The following is a 12,110-nucleotide window of genomic DNA, read 5'->3' on the forward strand; positions in this document are numbered from 1 at the left end:
CATTGATTTACTTTTTTAAGAGGCTACAGTTGTAAAGAACAGCGTTTCAAGCTGAAAAGTTAATGTTTTCAAGTTAGTGAGTAAAGATCGAGTAACAGTTAGCCTTTTAGCACAAATACCAAGAAGTATCACATTAACACCCGTCACCTGGGTCGAAGTTGCAGCATGGAGAGGAATGACAGATCAATGACAGCAATGCTAATTACTGATAGCTAAATAACAAGGTTGCCAAAGAGAAGGGGGCTGAGCTGACAACTTCATTTACATACATCTGCATGCTGATGAGAGAAGCTGTCATATCAGCAGAGGCAGAGATCAGAACGATTAAAAAGCAGGAAGATAGAGCAAAAACAACATGCAAAACATCGGATGACCTGACATGTGGTGGTCACGGTAACAGCATGTTGTCCTGACAACCACTATTGCGGTGGGGGTGAGAAGATTATCAGCACTGTTAGTTTGTGTTGCTTGACAAACATAAAGATGCTCCTCAAGGGGAAAAACAGGAGATTATGGTGCTTAGATATCAAACGATCTGGCAGCTTGGAGATGTGGACACATTCACACACGCTCAAACACGTACACACAATTATAGAGTATTGTGTACATTCAGTAGGGACTGGGCTTGATGTCTTTTAGTAGTTACTGTATGTTCATCATTCACTCAGTGAAGCATGTATGTTGCCAGCAAGTTGATGTGTTGTGCATGTGTTTCTTATTCATGTGGAGTTGTCGGGTGGTTGTCAGATCCTTAGAGGAAGATTACTGTCACTTCAGCTTTCTCCCTCTGTGATTTCAACGCTCTCAGAGTACATCCTCTGGGGCCTCTGATCAATGAATATCCTGTCATGTTGACAGAAGTGCTGATCTGTGAATACATGCATGTATATGAATACCTGAGTCCATTGAGTCTTTGCTGTCAGCCATGTCCTCCATGTCGTCGTCCGACATCTCCATCTCCTCCTCTCGCCTGATGCCCATCAGCTGCTCGTTGTGCATGTTTCTGATCTCCTGAAAAACCCAATGAAAGAGAAAGAGAAAGAGAAAGAGGAGGGTCAGAGGTGCAAAGACTTGTGATGCATGTTTTAGTTGGTGCTATCAGGATGAAGATCTGCTAGGCACTTCTTTGATTAGCTGTAAGGAACCCATCAGAACAGAATAAATGAGTGTGATGAATAAAGATGTAATAAAGGATAATTCCTCCTCTTGAACAACTCAAAAGGCAGATGGTAACAAAATCCAGCTGGACTTCACTCTTTTTTGTACTTTACAGCACAGATGTTAAATAAAGAAAACAGCTCACTCATGCAGGAAGTGATGACACTGACAACCACAGCTCCCGTCACTTCAGAAGTCACTGATGTAGGCTGACAAAGTACTTACCAGTACTTTTTACCCATAAAACATACAGTAGTAGTAAATATACAGACTGTCTCTGCTTCATTTCAGCCTCACAGAAAGGATCTCTAATAACTAAATCTATCTGGAGACGAGTAACCAGAAGCAGGTCTCAAAAAGGTTTAAAGATTAAGCTCAACCCAACAAATCAAAATGGCTCTATGTAAGACCAAAGGGTCCAGAAACGTGTTAAAAACCCCCCCCAAAAAAACCAAAAAACCAAAAACATGATCTTTGTTCTACATAGTCTACATTTCACAAATTAGACATCCATGATTCGACCATTCATGAAAACACTATCTCACTGAGATTAGAAATGTTGTGTGCACAAGTCTCTCAGAAATATGTTCAGCTCTCCTTCCCTGTTGTAAGAAGATGTATGGACTACAGCTGTAAACAGTCTTTCCATGAAAAAGAAAGAGGTTTAACATTAATGGAGCAGGGTAACAGAGAGTCCAGCTTTTTATACTGTAAAGAGACACACATTAAAACTTTTATACTCAAGGTGTTTGAAGGTCCAGAAGAAAAGGCCCAGTATTGTAAGTAGAGAATTGAGCTTCAGGTCAGGGTCAGATATGCAGGAAAATATGATTTGAAAGTAAATCGAAGAAAAGTGAGAGAAATACATTTCATCCCTTCATGTATTAAACCATTATCAATGGTAAAAAAAAAAAACCTTAGTACAGCTCAACTACGAACATACAGTAAGAACCAATCAAGAACTGCAACAATAGCTGGATTCATTGTTAAATATTGGATGAACCACCTTCTTTGATAATCGATAGTTCAGTTAAGGAAGTCATCTTCAGTCTTAGGAAACACTAATCATCCACATGTCACCCTTTCTAACAATATATACCAAACCACCTCTTAAATAGTTAACAAAATAATGAGTGCTTAAGTGACATTTATCTATATTTACAGCCACGATCATTAAACAGTTGAAACAAAGCCTACAACCCATATCACCCATATGTAATTAACTATATTATATACAGTTTAAAACACAAGTTCAAAAGATGGAGAGATTAAACACACAAGTGTTCCATTAATGAAAGATTTAGAACTACTGGATTACTCCTGAAAAGCTACAGAGGGAGAATCAGCTGAACAGTAAATAACTTTAAACCATCTGTCAGCTGACTTTATCAGCCTGAGCCCACAGCAGAGGTCAAACAGGTACTCTACACAACACAATACACTCACACAACCATCTGGTGTGTCTGGAGCCGAGTGTAAACACATGCATACACAGCACACACAAACACACACAACACATAAAAACAGTGATGGAGGGAGGCAGCTGTTATTTGATTCTTCCCGGGAGCTGCAGCTCCTCATCACCGCTGCTCGTTCCTCCATATTTCAGCTCCAGGCTGAGGAGAATCAGACTGAAACTACACTGACTGAGAGTGGCTGCCTGTTTGATGATAAACAACCCCCAAGCAATTTGACTTTCATTCTATGTTCTGAATCACTGACCATTGGCTGATTTTACTGTATCCTACAGGCCTTTAAGATCAATGTGTAAAAATAAACCTTTAAAGATTCATTTTGAATTTTAAATCAAATCACTAAAATAATCACCAAGCCAGGTGAACGTTTTTGAAATGACCACCCACCTGTGCATCTTTTTGACACATTTAGCCTTCACATTGAATGTATGGTTTAACCTCACAGGTCTTATTACACAACATCAACTATAACTCAAAGGCAGCGGCTTCCAGCCGGGTAAGCTCGGTGTGCTTTAGCAGGCAAACGATGAATGACAGCCAGCGAAAGTAAACAAGGCATTGGTGATGAAATATGAGCATCTAGCAAGCCAACACTCCCAAATATTTACTCAGTAGTTAATGGTGATTCAAGTAAAGTTTTCTGTTAACTTAAGCCTCACGTTGCCTTAGACATGACCCACACATGAAGTTCATGTTCTTTGCAGACAGTTTAAGACACAATGTATTAGGACTGTTCTGTAGAATGGAATATAATATTATATAATACATCTTTATTGTCCAACAAAGGTGGAAATGTGCATTATATTGGGTATTGTAAACAATCTGGTAGAAAAAAAAAACATTTTAAACATGAAATTACTGATTACTGACCCCTTACAGTAAAGACGACTGAAACTAGCAGCAAACACAACATTGACTTAAAAAACGGTTGACATGCAGTCCTTAAAGGACCGTGCTGAAAATTATTTTGAGACTTAAACCTTATTCCTTAGCCACTAAGTGCCTCACTGTGAAGTGTTGTAGGACTCAAAATCGGTCTTGGTCTTAAGATCGTACTCGAGACCACTTTTTGAAGGTCTCGGTCTAGTCTCGGAATCTAAAGCACTTTTACTCGGTCTTGTGTCAGTCTCAGACTGGGCGGATTCTTGATTTTTAATCAAGACCAGTCAAAACCACGATTGAAAGGCTATTTTTCAACGTCATTACCGTGATTAGAAGGAAAATTACAGTTTTTGTGTCACAATGTTCAACATCTTATTGCTAAGTTTGACGGTTATTAGCAATAAGCTAATTTCTGTCATAGCCTATAGTTTGATTTCAGGGCAGTTTGAGTAAAAACAGAAGTAATGCTGAGCAAGTTAGAGAGACAACCAAAGAAGTTTCACTCTTTAACACCAAAAACAACAAGCTATAAACTAATCCACTTAACTGATCTGCAGATCCAGGTGTTTTCTTTTATTTCACTGGACAAAGACATTCACATGTGTCATAATTAGATCCACTGTTAAAATAAAAAAACATTTGAAGGCATTTTAGTCTGTGCTGGAGACTGGAATATAGTTATTAATTACTCTATAGATACAACAAGTACAATTAGACAGACATCCCTTAAGTCAAAAGACCTTAATATGTTACTTAAAGAAGCAGGGATGTACGATGTCTGGAGGAGCCTTCATGCACAAGAAAAATACTTTACACATTACTCAGCTACTCACCACGTGTACTCCAGAATAGACTATTTCTTAATAAACAACATAGATACATATGTGTGTTGGTGCGATAGATACAGGGTAAAGGAATGCTCAATAGGAACAGCAGACATATCAGATCATAATGCAATCTACCTTACTATTAATATAAATAACAGATCGAAACATACACTCTGGAGACTAAATGTTGGAATTCTAAACAATGAAACAGTTTTAAAAGAGGTTAAGAGAGAAATCAGTGACTGTATAAAAGATAACAACAATGGTCAAGTGGATCCAACTATACTATGGGATACCATTAAAGCGATAATGAGAGGGAAATTAATTTCAAGAACTGCATACTTAACCAAAATGAAGAAGGCAAAATACGATGAATTACAAGAGACACTGAGAGGACTAGAGAAACAGCAACAGGAAAATGGAGATAGAGGACTGACTAACCAAATAAAAGAAACTAAAAAACAAATAGGGGACTTCTTGAACGATGAGCTTGAAAAGAAACTGAGATTTGCAAGACAAACCTTCTATGAATCAGGTTCGAGAGCAACAAAAATATTAGCGAGACGATTCAGGTCACAACAAATGCAACACTCAATACACAAGATTAGAGACCCGGTAAACAATAAAATAACCTATGAACCGCAAGAAGTTCAAGAAATCTTTAAAGACTATTACAAAACCCTATACTCACAGTCTGAGGTTGTAGAGGAAGAACAAATAAAACAGTTCCTATTATCGTTAGATCTACCCTCAATAGGAAAAACACAAAATGATAATTTAACTGCACCCATAACAAGAAAAGAATTGGACATAGCGATCAGAAAACTGAAAACAAATAAATGCCCTGGGAGTGACGGCTTTCCGAATGAGTGGTACAGGTTATTTAAGGAGGACCTCACGTCTGTAATGTTAGACTCTTTCAACTGGACACTCAATAAAGCAATGACACCACCTTCATGGAAAGAAGCTGTGATATCTGTCATCCCTAAAGAAGGTGAGAATAAAGAATGTTGCGGGTCCTACCGTCCAATCTCTATTCTGAACGTAGATTATAAATTGTTTACATCAATAATCTCAGCTAGAATGGAACACTTTTTGCCTGACTTAATAGACGAGGACCAGACCGGATTTATAAAAGGACGACAAACACAGGATAATATCAGGAGAACCCTTCATGTTATTGATCAAGTAAACAAACAGAAATTGACAGCAGCCCTGATAAGTCTTGATGCAGAAAAGGCATTTGATAGGGTTAGTTGGCCTTTTTTGTACAGGGTGCTAGAAAGACTGGGCTTTAATAACCAATTCATTAAGTGTATTAAATCTTTATATAAAGACCCAACCGCCAGAATCAAAATCAACTGCCATCTGACGAGCAGTTTTAAACTGTTCAGAGGTACTCGTCAGGGATGCTGCCTTAGTCCTTCTCTATTTGCAATGTTCATAGAGCCTTTAGCTCAAGCTATCAGACAAAACAAAGAACTTAAAGGTGTCAACATAGCAAGGGAGGAACATAGAATTGGATTATTTGCAGATGATATTATAACTTACCTCCAGGATCCAATTACAACTCTCCCCATACTTAAGACAGTTTTAGATGACTACGGTAAGATATCTGGTTATAAACTTAACATCACAAAAACACAGGTACTCTCTCTGAACTACAAACCAAACCAGCTAATCAGTCAGAAATATAATCTAAAATGGGAAGCAAAATCAATGAAGTATTTGGGAGTGCTACTCATTCAAGACCTGAATAATATATATGAAGCAAATTACAGCATTATTAACAATAAGATACAGAAAGATATGACAAAATGGTCAACACTAGTATTGGACTTTAGTTCAAGAATTGAGGTAGTGAAAATGAATGTGTTGCCAAGGTTGCTGTATCTCTTCCTCTCACTACCAGTCAGAGTCCCAGAATCTCAGTTTACAACTTGGGATAAACAAATATCTCGGCTAATCTGGGCAGGTAAAAGACCAAGGGTGAAATTCAAGACTCTTCAAATCGACAGGGAGAGCGGAGGTCTAGCTCTCCCGAATCTTAAGGAATACTTTTATGCTGCCCAAATGAGATACATTGTGTGTTGGTGCTAAGCTAGATGGAAACATATTGAGCTGAACGTGATGCAGTTTCAACCCCAGGCCAGACTAGGTGGAAAAGAAGGTATAGACAAAAAAGTGGAGAATTTTATTTTAGAGGGAACACTGAAAACATGGTATGAAGTTATTAAGAAATATAAACTGGAAGGGGATAGTAAACTTCTGATATGGCCTTCTCAGAGTCAGATTTAAACCTGGAGGGATGGATAATACATCAACCCTAAGTGGGGTGAAAAGGGAATAACAGCTATATGTACACTCATAGAGAGAAAAAGGTTTAAAACTTTTGAGAAACTTAAACAAGAATTTAAGCTAGAGAATGGGGACCTATTTAGGTATTTACAGCTCAGACATTTCTATGATACAGAAATAAGAAAAGAAATCTCAGCTGAAGGTAGCGAGGTGATTGAAACTCTGATTGGTGCTTACAAAAACACTCCATCAAAGATTGTTTCTAAACTTTATAGAAGTTTGCAGAAACAGAATGGAAGCAATACATGGTATGTTAAGACTAAATGGGAACTAGAACTGAATACAAACTTGTCAAAGAGTGACTGGCTTCCTATTTGTGAAACACAACAGTCGTCCACGAGCTCTAGAAGGTGGAGGGAATTTGGGTGGAAAAATGTTATACGCTTTTTTGTCACACCCCAAATTAAAAATAAGCAACTCTGTACTCCACAGCAATGTTGGAGACAGTGTGGGCAGATGAATGCCAATAACTCACATATTTTCTGGTTATGTGTAAAATTGCAAACATTCTGGGATACGGTTATTCAGTCCTTTGAAGATATTCTATGTTATAAGATTCCCAGAGACCCCTGGATTGTGTATCTGGGCCTGATCCCTAATGACTTGATCCATAAGAAGGATATCTACCTTTTTAAAATCCTGATTCTTGCTTGTAAAAAGGCCATCACAAGGAACTGGTTGAAAAGCGATCCTCCAAGTCCAGCACAATGGTTGGCCATAGTGGAAGAAATTTTCTCTATGGAAATGACTCATTACCTGCGAACTAGATCACGGACCCATGATCAACGCTGGAAAAAGTGGACTGATTACCAGCATAAAAAGACGGATAGTGATATCTGCTGTGCAGAAAAGACTTCATAAGAGGAAATATTGAGACGGAGCCCCTCACTACATTGATGTGTGTTTGTGTATGTTTTGTTGTGCTTTATGTTTGTTAACGTTTGAAAAAACAAATAAAGAGTAAAAAAAACAAAAAAAAACAAAAAAAACCCATTAGTTACGGTAGATGTTTAACAACAATATACTCAAGTAAAAACAATTCAAACATACAGTTTTATAAAGGTTACATTGTAAGGTTGAGTGTATTTATTTTAACAGACAGCTGCAGAGAGGTACAAACAAAGCGGAGTGTCCCATTGATTTCATCTGTTTGTCTTTGAATTTAATGTAAACAGTCATTATTATTACAGTCAATATATAAAACAGAGTATATGGTGTCATCCTGTATTCCATCTATTTTCAAAGCTAATGAAGTGTGAAGTTGCAGGGAGAGAAACAACTAAAAAGCAAATGTTTGAACTAGGGTTTCATTTAAAGTATGTTTTTCTGAACATGTTTTGAATGAGGACAGATTCTGCAGATCAGAGTCCACCCACAGTGTTTTTTTTTCTCTCTTGCATCTTTGCTCATATTGTACTACCCCCGGTGTATGCAGTGTGTGCACATCAGTCTATAAAGGAAGAGCATGAGAAAGAATGGACAGATCCCTGAGGCTTGATGAGAACACTTTGTCCACATTATGGATCTGAAAACGTCCTGCAGCATTGTGCAAATAGATGAGTGTTTTCCCCCAGTGAGTAGATCCTTGAGAGACCCTCAAGGTCTGAGGAAGGAAGACAACAATACAAAAGTGGTCTTCACTGACGTCACACAACCCTTGCATGTACTCAAGCATTGCTTATAAACATGCATCATCCTACTCACTATTTACTCTCAAGTGTGTGTTCAAGACCTCAACACAAGCTATTATGAGCATGATACATTCGTCAGCTGAAAAGATGGGTACAGATTCAGATGATGAATTGAAGTATTTTCATGTTTCTACAGATGATCTGAAAACTAAAGCATCAATTGTTACTTCACAACACCTACCTTTAACAAGACGTTTTGGACAGGTTGATTGCTGCTGGTGCTGTACGTGTGTCTGACTTAGCTTTTAAGTTACGCCGTAAATGTTTTTACTATTTTGCGGGAAAAGAACACTTACCAATCAGATCTGATCATATACAGCCCATTAGACCCAGGACTGCATCTCTCTCCATGCCCTCCATTACAAGCAAACCTTCATCGCCATTATTAATGCTAATAAGTTAAGTGCTAAGTGTTTTTGTCTCAAGATGTTCCCTCTTCATCGTTCTGTCAAAACAAAATCATCTAAAAAGAATGATGGTGCAGGAGAAGACAACTTGTACATGTTTACCTGTGTCCTTATCAATGGAAAACTCACCCAGCAGCTTGTATATAAGTCACAAGGGAAGGCAGTGATGGAAGCAGGGGAGGAGGAAATGTTTGGACCTGTATTTTTTTTTTTTTAATCTCTTATCAGAGAGAGACAGAGAAGACACTTTTCTGCAGACTGACTTTTTTTTTTAGTACTTACTGTAGCAAGGAGTCTGCTTTTGTTTTGCTTCTTGCCTTGAGTTGTTATATCACACTTTCCTCATTTGGTTTAATAGTTTTATCATTAGGTAATCACTCTAACTATGAGTCATAAATGAAGAACTATACAACGGTTAAAAAGGGAGCGGTGCTGAAAAAAAGTGGGACCAAGTCTAATTGTTCTAATTATTTCCAGAAATCATGTTGACATCAGAATGAAATCAAAGTGGACTAACCTCTACTTGTTTTCGCCACATGTCCAGGTTCTTGCGCTGAGCTTTGGAGAAATGGTCCCATGCCTTTTGTTTGGAAGCAGCTTGGAATACAGACACAATCTGTTCAACTGTGGCGGGATGCAGGGAGGGACCAGAGACCATCCAGAGACAGAGAGAGAGAAAGACAGAGGGCAGGTGGGAGGGAGCAGAGCAGTAAGAAAGTCCAGTCAACTAGGGATGTTATGAACTCTGTGTGTGTGTGTGTGTGTGTGTGTGTGTGTGTGTGTGTGTGTGTATTTGTGTGTGTGTGTGTGTTTATAAAGGCATGTGCAAACATGTGATGTACTTACCTGTGGATGCCAGAGCATCATTTCTTGGACGTTTTGTCAGAATTCTCACATGCAAATTTTCAACAAATCATACATTTTCCAACATAAATAAATTATAAATCACATCATGGTTCATAAAGAATAAAGTCCCTTTATTCTTTGTCTTTCATAGCAAATTTGGCATGAAACCTTTTTTCTAGCCCTCTTGATGTTGACATTTGTGGTATCAGTGAAATGTCTTGATAACTTTTTGTGTATGGATTGCATAAAAAAATGTCTAACTCTCAGGTAAATCGTAATCTTGTGACTTTAAATATATAACACCTATTCAATTGATACAACTTTACTGCTTTTTGTATGACCAAAAATCTGCATATTAATAGCATTCAAGTCTACTTCATGTAGTCAGTGTAGGCTCACAGAGCTTCCAGCATGGCTGCATTTTTGTCTTCTTTAATATTGATGTAATAAAGAGATTTTGCTAAGCAACTGGCAGCTTCCAAAAATAACCTACTTGAAGTTTGCCACTTTTGACCGCTGTGCAGCTCTGCAGCAGTAGAGGGAAAAATTGCCCAAGGACACCTTGTTAAAAATAGAGCAGTGTTTCTGATATGCTTTCCTAATAAAGATGTATCTGTTATCTTAACAGAAACCTAACACTGGAATAATTTTCTGTAAGAGATTTAATTAAGACCTCAGGTGTTCATTGTTTCTACATCTGATGTGCACGATGACAACTGTAGTCTGAGTCAGATTTCATTTTAGATGCGGTGTATTGATAAAGTAATTCTCCCTCTAATCTCTAAACTGTTGACATGTGGGCTGTCATGGAGGAGTGTTTGGGTGGTCTGTGTATCCCAAAGGTGCTACTGAACACAGGGGGGAGTCAATATGACCACCAGCTAAGTGTGTATGTGTTTGCAGAGTGGTGAGAGACAGAACAGTGCAGCGATCGATTGCTCCTTCCCAGCACCCTCTAATTTGATGGAGCAGATCGATGAAGAAGTAAGAGCAGAGAGCAAAAGCCACAGACAGACCTTCAGGCATTTGAGCTCCTATACAAGTCAGTCTGTCCATCTATCAATTTATCCATCTATCAATGTATTTATCTATAGGCAAGACGCCTTTTTGTGACATGAGTGAAGTGACCTTTAAGGCGACATATCCCATCAGAGACAGACCTTTGTTCTGCAGCTTAAAGGGTCGACAGGCTGGTTTTATTTTAAAAGAACTTTAAACCTCCACACAGGAGGACAGTCACTGTGTTGTGTCATACATAAGTTTAGCAATGCAACAAGAGGAGAGCAGTCATGAATAGAAAAGTGTTTGCATTGGCTGAAGTTCTGGTAAACACAAAGACAGCAGTCTGACTTTCTCTCTTTCTGGTGTATAGAGACACAACCACCCACATAAACATTGTATGTCTTCTCCATGTTATATTTACACATTTGACGATCAAAGAAACAGAAACTAAGATCTTCACTTTGTGATGAAGGATGTTTATATTTTATTGAACATGCCTCTGGCAACATATGTGGAGACAAAGTGCCTCAAGGGAAGGTGTAAACCAGCAGCTGCACAGAAACGCTGTCAAAGGTGGGTAGGAGCTGCATGTTTATCCTTTAAATTAAAGCATGCATTGACCGGACATGTCTGCTGTCCAGTGTATTCATGCTATGAATGTGTTGGCCTACGTACTATTTTCACCTGAAGGCAATGTGAATATTAATCCCCTGCAGGGTCTGGAATCATTTTTTTTATATAATGTTTTTTAATATTTGGAAAGGGAAAAAAAAAACAAAATCAGAAGGAGGAAACAAACTTACCTTTAAAGCAACAATATGTAACTTTTCCAACTTAAAACAGCAGGTATTAAGATCGATTTAATAGCACAATAACTTCAAACAGGGAGAATGCAGTCTCCACCATATCCCCTATTTACTGCAGTATGTAACTTTGGCAGCGGGCTGAGGTCATCTCTAGATAAGTGAATATACATGTACTGCACTTGCTCACACACACAAGCCTTCAGTTCTAAAAAAGAAGCCAGTTTTCCTGTCTCTGAAAAGTTGATGTAATGTCTGAGGCTCAGAGGAAGAGGACAGTGACGGATGAAGCTAAGTAGAGAGAAAGAGAGAGTGGACGAGCAAGAAGCCAGACAAAAAGCAACAACTGACTGCAGAGTGTACATCCCTGCAGATATTATTCATAACAGATTTTGATGTCACGTTAGGCTGTATCGATATCTCATGTCTCATGTTAAGCATCTTCAGCAGGTGCAAAAAGTAATCTAATAATACATAAATCCATACTACGCCAAAAGTTGTTTCTTTCCTTGTCAATCTTCAAGCTAGTTTTATAAGTTTGGAACCTTGCAAACCTATCTCAATTAACATGTAACAAATGAACCTAGCCAATAGCCATTAGATGTCATGACAACAGTTGAATACACATACTCCACCTACACAAACAGTTTGCAAACATCTG

The 12,110-nt window shown here is 38.2% G+C and overlaps 1 protein-coding gene across 2 annotated transcripts in view; it reads right to left on the bottom strand.

The window, feature by feature from the left end:
- The window catches only part of LOC132982190 (ecto-NOX disulfide-thiol exchanger 2-like), a 108,806-nt gene that overhangs the window by 16,894 nt on the left and 79,802 nt on the right, over nt 1-12,110 (bottom strand). For both annotated transcript variants that reach the window (XM_061048536.1, XM_061048537.1), the window contains exons 8-9: nt 9,316-9,422; nt 897-1,011 (exon numbers count right to left, since the gene is read on the bottom strand). In XM_061048536.1, coding sequence (XP_060904519.1) covers nt 897-1,011; nt 9,316-9,422 — 222 coding nt within the window. The remainder of the gene's footprint in view (nt 1-896; nt 1,012-9,315; nt 9,423-12,110) is intronic.

Source organism: Labrus mixtus, chromosome 10, assembly GCF_963584025.1.
Source record: "Labrus mixtus chromosome 10, fLabMix1.1, whole genome shotgun sequence".
Lineage (NCBI taxonomy): Eukaryota > Metazoa > Chordata > Actinopteri > Labriformes > Labridae > Labrus > Labrus mixtus.